Source organism: Pogoniulus pusillus, chromosome 13, assembly GCF_015220805.1.
Source record: "Pogoniulus pusillus isolate bPogPus1 chromosome 13, bPogPus1.pri, whole genome shotgun sequence".
NCBI lineage: Eukaryota > Metazoa > Chordata > Aves > Piciformes > Lybiidae > Pogoniulus > Pogoniulus pusillus.
The window spans coordinates 2,438,425-2,450,760 of NC_087276.1; the positions used below are offsets into that span (position 1 = coordinate 2,438,425).

Sequence of the window (12,336 nt, forward strand, 5' to 3'; positions counted from 1 at the left end):
GGTGTGCAGCCTGCAGCAGAGGAGGCTCAGGGCAGAGCTCATTGCTGCCTGCAGCTGCCTGAAGGGAGGCTGTAGCCAGGTGGGGTTGGGCTCTGCTGCCAGGCAAGCAGCAACAGAAGAAGGGGACACAGTCTCAAGTTGTGCCAGGGGAGGTTCAGGCTGGATGTTGTTAGGAAGTTGTTGTCAGAGAGAGTGATTGGCATTGGAATGGGCTGCCCAGGGAGGTGGTGGAGTCTCCATGCCTGGAGGTGTTGAAGCCAAGCCTGGCTGAGGCACTTAGTGCCATGGTCTGGTTGATTGGCCTGGGCTGGGTGCTAGGTTGGGCTGGCTGAGCTTGGAGGTCTCTCCCAACCTGGTTCTATGATTCTATGATGTTTGTGCTGGACTGGTCTAGATGTAGAGTAGAAATATTGCAAGCAGTGACTTGCTCCTGCTGAGCTTTCTGCTCATCTCCCAGGATTCTATATTGACCTGTGAAACAAGGAGATAAATGTAGCAGTCTTGAGGAGTCTGTAGCAGTGTTTTAAGCTATTAACTGGACACAAAGTGGTCTCTGAGCAGAGTTCTCTGCACACAGAGAGTAAGGTCACTCTTCTGTGTCAAAATTCCAGGAGGGTCTCTTATGAAGAGGCTCTTAGAGGGCCTGCTCTCTGATAGAAAGTAACATTTCAGTCTGATTTGTCCCCAGAAACAACACTTGTGAATTTCATTTCTCACTTGACAGCCTAAATGAGCCTTTACTCATTATCTACTCCACTGCCAATGAATCCAGTGGGATCCTGATCACCATCAGTAGCTTTTATTTATTAACCATTGAGCTTGAAAGAATATTCAGGGGCTCTTTTGTTTGACAATGTTTGACATTGTCCCCAGATGTCTGATCAGTCAAATCACAAAGGATGGTGCTTATCTCTCATCTAAACTGATTTGGATTGAGAAACCAGATACACCCATGGCCTCGATTTCAAAAGCATCCCCCCACACAGCCTCAATATCAGGACTCTTACAAAACACAGGAATGGTCACTTCTTCCCCTGGGAAGTCTTCTCTTTCACATGATGGTCTCCCTCTAAGATGTCTGCAGTACTCATTGGGCCATCTCTGCCTGAGCAACTTGAAGCTTGCCCCTCACACACTGTCACCTTAGCCAGCAGACTACAGGTTGTCCTGGGGCTGAGCACCAGCAAGAAAGAAGCTGCCTAGGAACCCTGACTCCATCTGTGTACAGCAGGGATGTGGGACAGTAGGTCAGGATGACTGTGGCTGTTACAGTTCTTGCAGCACTGTTGGCAGTCATAGAGGTCATAGAATGGGTTGGGTTGGAAGGGACCTCTACAGGTCATCTGGTTCAAACCACCTGCAGTGATCAGGAATGGGTTGGGTTGGAAGGGACCTCTACAGGTCATCTGGTTCAAACCACCTGCAGTGATCAGGAATGGGTTGGGTTGGAAGGGACCTCTACAGGTCATCTGGTTCAAACCACCTGCAGTGATCAGGAATGGGTTGGGTTGGAAGGGACCTCTAAAGGTCATCTGGTTCAAACCACCTGCAGTGATCAGGAATGGGTTGGGTTGGAAGGGACCTCTAAAGGTCATCTGGTTCAAACCACCTGCAGTGATCAGGAATGGGTTGGGTTGGAAGGGACCTCTAAAGGTCATCTGGTTCAAACCACCTGCAGTGATCAGGAACATCTTCAAGTAGACCAGGTTGATTAGAGCCCTATCTGATCTCACTGTGAATGGTTCCAGGGATGGGAGCATCTCCCTACCTCATTGGGCAACCTTGGACAGTGTCTTATCATGCTCAGCATAAAAAGTGTCTTCCTTCTCTGTAGTCTAAATCTCCTCTCTGGTAGTTTTATCCAGGGCTCCTTGTCCTGTAACAACATCCCTGCTAGAATGCCTGTTGCCATCTTTTAAGTAGTGAAAGGACACAATAAAGTCTCCCTGGAGCCCTCTCTTCTTCAAGCTGAACAATACCAACTCTCTCAGCCTGTCCCCATGGCAGATGGGTTCCAGACCTTGGATCATGTCTGTGACCTCCTCTGGACCCTCTCCAACAGGTCTTTGTTTCCTGTGCTGAGCTCTCCAGAACTGGTTTCTAGCAAGGAGGCTGTAGCAAGGTGGGGATCAATCTCTTCTGCCTGGTAAAAAGTGATAGGATGAGAGGAAATAGCCTCAAGTTGTACCAGGGTAGGTTTAGATTGGATATTAGAAGAAATTTCTCCACTGAAAGGGTTATTGAACACTGGCATAGACTTCCCAGGGATGTGGTTGAATAATGACTCCTGGAAGTGCTTAATGGACACAGAGAAGTGGTGCTGAGGGTCATGGTTTAGCACCAGATTTGGTACAGGTAAAGAACTGCTCAGGCCACAGCTTGAGTGCTGTGTCCAGTTCTGGGCTCCTCAATTCAAGAGAGATGTTGAGGTGCTGGAAGGTGTCCAGAGAAGGGCAGCAAGGCTGGGGAGGGGCCTGGAGCAGAGCCCTGTGAGGAGAGGCTGAGGGAGCTGGGGGTGTGCAGCCTGCAGCAGAGGAGGCTCAGGGCAGAGCTCATTGCTGTCTACAGCTCCCTGAAGGGAGGCTGTAGCCAGGTGGAGTTGGGCTCTTCTGCCAAGCAAGCAGCACCAGAAGAAGGGGACAGAGTCTGAAGTTGTGTCAGGGGAGGTCTAGGCTGGATGTTAGGGGGAAGTTGTTGTCAGAGAGAGTGATTGGCATTGGAATGGGCTGCCCAGGGAGGTGGTGGAGTCACTGTCCCTGGAGGTGTTGAAGCAAAGCCTGGATGAGGCACTTAGTGCCATGGTCTGGTTGATTGGATAGGGCTGGTTGCTAGGTTGGACTGGCTGAGCTTGGAGGTCTCTTCCAACCTGGCTGATTCTATGATTCTGTGACTTTATGATCTTAAAGCTCTTTTCTGACCAAAATGATTCTATGATTCCAAAATGTGAAACAAGCTTCCAGGTGAAGTTGAAATGAGAGGCTGAGGGGAATGAGGTGGATGAGGAGAACCATCTGAAATCAGCACCTGCATATTTTTCTGGTGCTTTTGATTTACATCACCAGATACCAAGAGAGGAACGGGCAATGCAGAGACCTGTGCTTTCTGGCCCTGGCATTTCTACCCACAGCACAGAGCAGCCATGGTTCCTTGGCCAGGAACTTGTCAAACATGGCCTGATTATGTCAGCAAAAGTCCCCTGCACCCTTTAAAAGACATTTTGGCCTGAGTTAATACAGATATCTGACAGGAGGTGAAGAAATCCTGAAACAAATGATGAATCAGCTACCTTATCTTTAGTTACACAACCAGAAGTTACTTAGTTCTCTGTCTCAACCTCCTACAGAGCATCTTGCAAAAGCCTTTACTAGATTAAAACAAATCCCACAGTCTCAGGGTACAGTTGCACCACAAGATGCTCCTGTTTGTCTTCATGTTGTAGTAAAAAGTAGAGTATTTACCCAGCCACACTATGGTCCAGACTCTCCAATCCTTCCTTTAAAGGCAGCTTGGTGATAAATGCTCTATTTGAGGAGGACACCAGTCTGAACAGTGAGTGGGACTGATGGTCTCTGGGGGTCCTGAGGCTTGAGAAGCTGTAGGAGCAGGCAGTTTGACTGTGCAGGTTGGGTTTGACTGAAGTCAGTACATCATCCTCAGGCATTCAGAGTTCTGCACTAATTAATCTCAAGAATATCAGAGCAGTGTTGCTATTTGAGAGTGAGATTTTCCTCAAAGATAGTGTGGGCTGTGTGAGGCTAAGGTACAGAAGCTAAGGCTAGAGTCGTTTTAGTTCCCTAATTTCATTTTACCTAAGCAAATAAACCACCTCTGTATCCTTCAGGGACTGTTTAGGATTACCCTGCTCTTTCTTCTTGCACCTCTACAGCTACCTGAAAGGAGGTTGTGGTGAGGCTGGAGCTGGTCTCTGCTCCCCAATTACTAATGATAGGACAAGAGGAAATGGCCTCAAGTTGAGTCAGGGCAGGTTTAGGTTGGCTGTTGGGAGGAAGCTCTTTCCTGAGCAGGTGGTCAGGCACTGGAACAGGCTGCCCAGGGAGGTGGTGGAGTTGCCACCCCTGGAGGTGTTTAAAAGGAGAGTGGGTGTGGTGCTTGAGGCTGTGGTCTGGTGATGAAGGCTGCTGGGATGAAGGTTGGACTGGATGATGCTGGTGGTCCTTTCCATCCACAGCAATTCCTAGTGATGAGATGTTGTGCTGAGGGGTTTGGTTTGGTCAAGGACTTGCCAGTGTGAAACTAATGACTGGACTGGATGATCCTGAAGGGCTTTTCCAACCTAGGAAAGTCTGTGATCCTGTGACTGTGTAAAATACTGTCTGATGAACCTTAAGCATATTGCAGTCAAGGTTTTAAATGTAGTGGTGGTTTTGGCTGTTGAGACAACTGCAGTGATTCCATCAGCCAAAGCAGCTTGTCCAGGAGCTAGTCAGTGCCTTTCCTCCCAAGCCAATTCCTGAACCGAATGAGAACTCATTAGGCTGTGCAGGAGCCAAAGCGAGTTAGTGCAATGGCTGTGGGTAGCATTTGACCTCTGGTAATGATGGATTAAGGGTAGTGTTTTCAAAGAAGTCTGGAGGAAGCAGGATTTCAGTGGGAAGCAGAGAGCAGAGGAGCTTGGCATTACACTCGTGGCTGCACAGAGCTCTGGTTTCTATCAGGATGTTTGTGCTGAAGTCAAGTGAGTGCCTTGCTCCGGTCAGAAGGCAGAGCACAGCCAAGATCTGGTTTTGATGCCCACCAGCTGGGAGCATTATGAGGTTAGCAGTCAGGCTTTGCTTGCCAAGGGAGAAAACACAGTGCAGCACGAGTGGACCTGCTGAAGTAGGATCATCCCAATAATTATAATACACCCAGTTACTCATTTTTATGATCATAAAGAGCTGTGAAGGGTAATAAGCAGCTAAACACTGTCTAAAAGCTAGTACCTAGTTCTATGCCAATCACTTTTTGGGTGGTCTTTTAAAACCCCAAAGCAGCTGCATCTCAGAGGAGCCAAATGCCTGCTGCTGCTGAACTGCACAACTGTTGTGGCTTTCCGTGCTGGTTGTTGTGAAACCACTGCCAGGCTGCTGATGGGAGCCGCAGTGAAGCGCAGGCTGATGTTAGTCCTCAATGTGCTCATTGTTTTCCAGGGCTCATCTGGTCCCTGTCTTTTGCTTTGGTGAGAATGAGCTATTCAAGCAAGTTCCAAACCCCAAAGGGTCATGGCTCAGGACCGTGCAGGAGAAGCTGCAGAAGATAATGGGCTTTGCTTTACCGCTGTTCCACGCCAGGGGAGTATTTCAGTACACCTTTGGCTTAATTCCTTACAGACAACCTCTGCATACTGTGGGTGAGTTCCTTCTGCCTTTCCTGGTGCTTTTCCAGTGTGGCTTTATAAATCTAACAAATCAGAGAATGGTTTAGGTTGGAAGGGACCTCAAGGCTCATCCAGCTCCAACCCCCTGCCATCAGCAGGGACACCTCCCACTAGAGCAGGTTGCTCAAGGTCTCATCCAGCCTGGCCTTCAACACCTCCAGGGAGGGAGCAGCCACAACCTCCCTGGGCAACCCATTCCAGTGTCTCACCACCCTCACTGCAAGGAACCCTTTCCTAACATCTAGCCTAAATCTCCCCTCTGCAGTTCAAACCCATTACCTCTTGTCCTTGTCATTACCAGACCTTGTCACTAGTCCCTCCCCAGCCTTCCTGCAGCCCCCTTCAGATACTGGAAGGCCACTATAAGGTCTTCAAAGAATTGGTTATTGTGCATCTGAAGCAACTATATGATGCTTCAAGTCAATATTGCCTTAGTGCCCTTTTGTTTTCAATTTCTGGCCTTCCCCAGCTAAAAAAGGGAATTGTCTCTTTTCCCTTTCTGTCCCAGGTCTGATCTTCTTACACAGATGAAAACTGTGGTCAGCAGCAGGTCAAGCATCCTTCTCCCATTCTGCTCCGCCCTAGTGAGGCCACAGCTGGATTACTGTATCCAGTTGTGGGCTTCCCAGTTCAAGTGAGACAGGGAGCTACTGGAGGCTATAAAGATGGTGAGAGGACTGGAGCACCTCTCTAATGAGGAACATTAACAGAAGCAGCCCCAGGTCTCAGCTGGGACAGGCTCCTCAGGGAGATGGTTGAACCCCCATCGCTGGAGGTGTTTAAAGGATGCAGAGATGTGATGCTGAAAGACATGATTTAGCATCAGATTTGGGAGAGTTAGACAGCAGCTGGTCTCCATGATCTCAAAGGTTTTTTCCAACCAAAACAATTCTATGATTCCATGATTTACTGCAAGGTCTAGCCTTGAGCTCTGTGGTAAAGGGTTGGAGTTGATGATCTGTGAGGTCTCTTCCAACCCTGATGATACTGTGATACTGTGATACTGTGATACTGTGACAAGGGCAACCTACGGCTACCTTTACTGATGGTCTGGACCAGGGAATTGAGTCCAGCATCAGTAAGTTTGCAGATGACACCAAGCTAGGAGCAGCTGTGGAGCTGTTGGAAGGTAGGAGAGCCCTGCAGAGGGACCTGGACAGGCTGCATGGGTGGGCAGAGGCCAATGGGATGAGATTGAACAAGGCCAAGTGCAGGGTTCTGCACTTTGGCCACAACAACCCCAAGCAGCACTACAGGCTGGGGCCAGAGTGGCTGAGAGCAGCCAGGCAGAGAGGGACCTGGGAGTGCTGGGAGAGAGTAGCTGAAGATGAGGCAGCAGTGCCCAGGTGGGCAGCAGAGCCAATGGCATCCTGGGCTGGCTCAGGAGCAGTGTGGGCAGCAGGACAAGGGAGGTTCTTCTGCCCCTGTGCTCAGCACTGCTCAGGCCACACCTTGAGTGCTGTGTTCAGTTCTGGGCTCCTCAGCTCAAGAGAGATGTTGAGGTGCTGGAAGGTGTCCAGAGAAGGGCAGCAAGGCTGGTGAGGGTCCTGGAGCAGAGCCCTGTGAGGAGAGGCTGAGGGAGCTGGGGGTGTGCAGCCTGCAGAAGAGGAGGCTCAGGGCAGAGCTCATTGCTGTCTGCAGCTACCTGAAGGGAGGCTGTAGCCAGGTGGGGTTGGGTTTCTTCTCCCAGGCAAGCAGCAACAGAACAGGGGACAGAGTCTGAAGTTGTGGCAGGGGAGGTCTAGGCTGGATGTGAGGAGGAAGTTGTTGTCAGAGAGAGTGATTGGCATTGGAATGGGCTGCCCAGGGAGGTGGTGGAGTCACTGTGCCTGGAGGTGTTGAAGCCAAGCCTGGCTGGGGCACTTAGTGCCATGGTCTGGTTGACTGGATAGGGCTGGGTGCTAGGTTGGGCTGGCTGAGCTTGGAGCTCTCTTCCAACCTGCTTGATTCTATGATTCTAAAGCAGCAGAGTGCTTCAGATCAGCATGGTCAGAGTCTTGCAGCACAATCTGTTGTAGGATTTTGGGAAATCCCTTACTTTTGGTGTCTCTGTTTTCTCATATTTGGAAACTGTCACCATGCCCCTGCATTCTTGGAGGGGCATCTTAGTGTGGCTCAACATAGCTTTGAGGGTGGTAGCTCCCAAAATCTTCTTAGTTGTGCTGAGCATTACACAAGCCTGTTTGCCACACTGATAGCATGGCCAAGAGCAGCAAGTTTCCTCCTGATTTTAGGAGGCCATGCTTCCTAAAGCAAGGAGATGCTCTTCAGCAGAACCCAAGGTCTGTGAAGTCTGAGTGGTTTGGGTTTGACCACTGAAGTCCTTTTGGTTTTCCTGACAGTTATGACTGCTTTTCAGGAAGGGAATCAACTTTGACAGCAGGAGAGGGACTGTTACAAAGACACATAGTAAAAGGAGAAGGAGTAATGGCTTCAAACTGGAACAAGCCAGATTTAGATTAGACATTAGGAAGAAATTCTTCCCCATGAGGGTGGTGAGACACTGGGACAGGCTGTGGAAGATCTAAGCCTTTAAGTGTTCGACGGCAGATTGGAAGGGGCCTTGAGCAACCTGGTCTAGTCCCTGTGGCAGGGGGGGTGGAACTGGATGATCTTTAAGATCCCTTCCAAGCCAAACAACTCTGTGATTCTCTGATGATGTGATGTCTAATTGAGCAGGGTGCTTAAAGCTGCACAGGTAATTAGAAAGAGCAATGTAGTTTCCAGTTCCAGAAGAAATCTGCACTCTTAGGAGGCTGTTGCAGAAGAGCTTGGGGGTCTTCTAGTGTTTCCAGACATGCTTCTGGAAATCCTGTGTGGAATGTCTGCTGATTTCACACCTCCAAAGGCACTGTTCAGTTCAGGGCTGGGTTTTCACCCTGAGCCATCTAAAGAGAGGATTTCAGCGCTGTGCAGGGCCTGAGAGCTGTTGACAGCTGAAGCTGCAGCAGGAAAATGCAGCATCAGCCCTTTTGTGATTCTGGCCCTTCACTTTAGTCAACACCATCCAGTCTGAAGTGGAACATCTGTTGGAAAGGGATTTTCAGGTACCTTTGTCAAGGCTCCTGGGGGCTGCTTTTAACTCTCTGCTTTTCTCCAAACCTCCTCTGTAACCTCAGCTGGGTCTGTTAAGCTCTTGGTGCCTCCAGTGCAAGAACAGCTGTCAAAATCTGTAGCGACTGAGTAAGACAAGGAAGGCTGAGGTCATGGGAAGCTTCCCTCTTCATAGCTGTAGCTTGTAGCAGAGGAGCTGCCTGCCCGCTGCTGTTGCCTCCCGTGCTCCCTTGTGCTCTTGCTCGCAGCAGGTAGCAAGCAGGCTTTGTGCAGCAGCTGGAGAATACCTCAGTGGGAACGACACCTGTGGGCAGTGGTTGATTCACAGACACCTCTCAGGGCTTGGGGATTTTGTGTGTTAACACTTTGTAGGATGAGGCAGCCAACAATGTTTCTGGTGCTGGCGCAGCGATAGCCAGGTGGAACTAATCAGAGTATCTGTATTCCCTTCAGCCCTTCTCCTCTGGCTGTGGGCTTGAGGGCACCACTGTCCTCCTAGGAATGTCCCTCCCTTTAGTATTCAGATCAGCTCAGAGGACAGTGAGTTTCTTAAATGTTCTTTTGAACTCATGGATTATTACTCTGGTGTGAAGACAGCACACAGCCCGTGGCATTGCAGGCTGAAGTGTGAAAATGCCCCTCAAAGCTACAGCTGTAACTCTACAGGGAGAGAGTTGCTTAGGCTGGAGGAGGCTCAGGGCAGACCTCACTGCTGACTACAGCTACCTGAAGGCAGGCTGTAGCCAGGTGGGGTTGGTTTCTTCTCCCAGGCAAGCAGCAACAGAGGAAGGGGACAGAGTCTCAAGCTGCAGCAGGGGAGGTCTAGGCTGGATGTTAGGAGGAAGTTGTTGTCAGAGAGAGTGATTGGCATTGGAATGGGCTGCCCAGGGAGGTGGTGGAGTTGCTGTCCCTGGAGATCATAGTATAGTATCATAGTATCATCAGGGTTGGAAGAGACCTCACAGATCATCGAGTCCAACCCTTTACCACAGAGCTCAAGGCCAGACCATGGCACCAAGTGCCACGTCCAACCTTGCCTTAAAGTGCCCCAGGGACGGCGACTCCACCACCTCCCCAGGCAGCCCATTCCAGTGTCCAATGACTCTCTCAGTGAAGAACTTTCTCCTCACCTCGAGTCTAAATCTCCCCTGGCACAGCCTAAGGCTGCGTCCTCTCGTTCTGGCGCTGGCCACCTGAGAGAAGAGAGCAACCTCCTCCTGGCCACAACCACCCCTCAGGTAGTTGTAGACAACAATAAGGTCACCCCTGAGCCTCCTTTTCTCCAGGCTAAACAATCCCAGCTAAATGTTCAAGCAAAGCCTGGCTGGGGCACTCAGTGCCATAGTCTAGTTGATTGGCTAGGGCTGGGTGCTAGGTTGGACTGGATGATCTTAGAGGTCTCTTCCAACCTGGTTGACTCTATTCTAAGCTAAACCCCCTTCTTGTCAGCCCTGTTGCTGCTGCACTGGAATGATGGAGAGTTGTGGTGGGTTAGGAACTAATTTACATACAAATTAGAAATAATACAGAACTCCAAACTGCCTCCTGGACAAAGGAAACTGCCCAGAAGGACTCAAAGCTACCCTCTCTTTCTGCCTCTACTTTCCCAGACAGGCAGACAAAAACAACCAGCAAAGCTTACGTTGTTATTTGTTAGCGGAGAGATTAGAGCAGAACGAAGGAGAAGTGAATAGAGAAGTGTCCCAGGGCAGAGTGGGACAAATTGATACTTTTTGGCTTTTTATCCCTTTTGGCAAACCAGTGAATGCTATGGACTTCATCATTAGTTTCTTTTTACAACCAGTGATCTAATTTATCTCATTAAAATACTCCAATTAGCCTCAAACCAGCACAAGGTTCAAAATTCACAGAATCAGTCAGGGTTGGAAGGGACCACAAGGATCAGCCAGTTCCAACCCCCCTGCCATGCCCAGGGGCACCCTACCCTAGAGCAGGCTGCACACAGCCTCAGCCAGCCTGGCCTCAAACACCTCCAGCCATGGGGCCTCAACCACCTCCCTGGGCAACCCATTCCAGCCTCTCACCACTCTCATGGTGAACATCTTCTCCTCACATCCAGCCTGACTCTCCCCACCTCCAGCTTTGCTCCATTCCCCCCACTCCTGCCACTCCCTCACAGCCTAAAAAGTCCCTCCCCAGCTTTTCTGTAGGTCCCCTTTCAGATCCTGGAAGGCCACAAGGAGGTCACCTGGGAGCCTCCTCTGCTCCAGCCTGCACAGCCCCAACTCTTTCAGTCTGTGCTCACAGCAGAGCTGCTGCAGCCTCTCAGCATCCTCCTGGCCCTGCTCTGGACACTCTCCAGCATCTCCACATCCCTCTTGTCCCAGGGGCTCCAGAACTGGATGCAGTACTCCAGGTGGGGTCTCAGCAGAGCAGAGCAGAGGGGGAGAATCCCCTCCCTGGCCCTGCTGGCCACACTTCTGCTGCTGCAGCCCAGGCTCTGCTTGGCTTTCTGGGCTGCAAGTGCACACTGCTGGCTCCTGTTGAGTTGCTCATGCCATGTCGTCTGAATTGGAGCAAAAATGGAGAACCAGACCTGGGGCTCAGGTGTGAAGAACAGGCTGCAGAGCAAGAGAACTGTGCTATGATTCTGCCACCTTGCTGAAAGCAGTGGTGGAGAACTGTTCAGCTTCCAAAGAGACATTACTGAGGCTAACCAGAGCTACCGTTGTGTTTGATTTGCAGTGGGAAGCCCCATCCCTGTACAGCAGAACCTGAACCCCAGCCCTGAAGAGATTGAACAGCTACATGCATTGTACCTGCAGAAACTCAGATCGTTGTTTGAAGAGCACAAAAGGAATTACGGCATCCCCGAGCAGAAAACTCTGGTCTTTGAGTAGTGAATGCCATCTGCATTTCCAAACCTGATGGAAAAAGCCAGTGTATGGTGAAAGATGCCTTTCTTGCAACCTGTATTTTGCAATCTGTAATTATCCTTGTGTAAGGAACAAATTTAAGAAGGGATTATTAGATGGTTTATTGATTTTTATCTTACTGTGTTGGGAAAAAAACAAGCCTGAGTGTGTGAGCCTCGAAGCCAGTGCTGTTTTGAGTTGTCTGCTTAGGTTCATCCATACCAGAGACTCCTCACAGATGTTTGTACAGCCACAGTTCTCAATCACAGCTCGAGCAGAAATTGCTTGAGCACAAGAACATGAGCAGGAAGAGTATAAACCTGAGCCAGCTTTGCTGAGAAGCTCAGAGATTTAACCAGCATGTGTCGAACACAGCATCAGGGGTGTTTGATACCTGCTGCTCTTCCCTTGATCTGAAGGTCTATGTTTGCTGCAGAGGGCTTTTATAAGCTATTTACATGTCAATTCAAGACTAAATAGCAGCTCTCTGCCCTGGAGAGGATATCAGCAAAAGTGGTTTGTCCAAGTCTGGGAGCAGAGCAGAGCTTGGCTGGTGGGAAGCACTGAATGATGTGACTGTTTTGGATAAACTGTGCTTGGGGGCATTGGTTTGGAAGATAAGCAGCTTTGTTGGGTAGTTCCAGGCACAGATTGTGTCAAGGACTAGAGCTGGGCTGGCCACTAAAGTGAGACATTCTCTATGAATCCCTCTCCCTTCCCAAAGATAAAAGAAAGGGAATAAGGGACAGAGCCTGATGGGTTAGAAAACAAAACTAAAGCAGTTTGCATGGAAATAATAAAATGAAACTGGTACAAATAGAAGCAGACCAATATCAAACCCAATCCTCCTGATGGCTATGACCTCACTGTCACCACTGATGCTGTGGCAGAAGTCCCAGACTGGACTGAGCAGCAATCAGGAACCAGATTCAGGAGATGGATTCTGGAACTGGATTGAGGAACACATGGACCAGGATCAAAAGCAGACCAGACAGAGTCCTCCTCAGACTGACCATTGAAGAAGAGGTC

General features: G+C 49.8%; 1 protein-coding gene across 1 annotated transcript in view; it reads left to right on the top strand.

The window, feature by feature from the left end:
- MOGAT1 (monoacylglycerol O-acyltransferase 1) overlaps positions 1 to 12,129 on the top strand; it is a 28,283-nt gene extending 16,154 nt beyond the window's left edge. Inside the window, exons 5-6 of the mRNA XM_064152788.1 lie at positions 5,151 to 5,350; positions 11,138 to 12,129. Of these exons, the coding sequence (XP_064008858.1) occupies positions 5,151 to 5,350; positions 11,138 to 11,292 (355 nt within the window). The 3' untranslated portion in view covers positions 11,293 to 12,129. The remainder of the gene's footprint in view (positions 1 to 5,150; positions 5,351 to 11,137) is intronic.
- Positions 12,130 to 12,336: the final 207 nt, after the last annotated feature.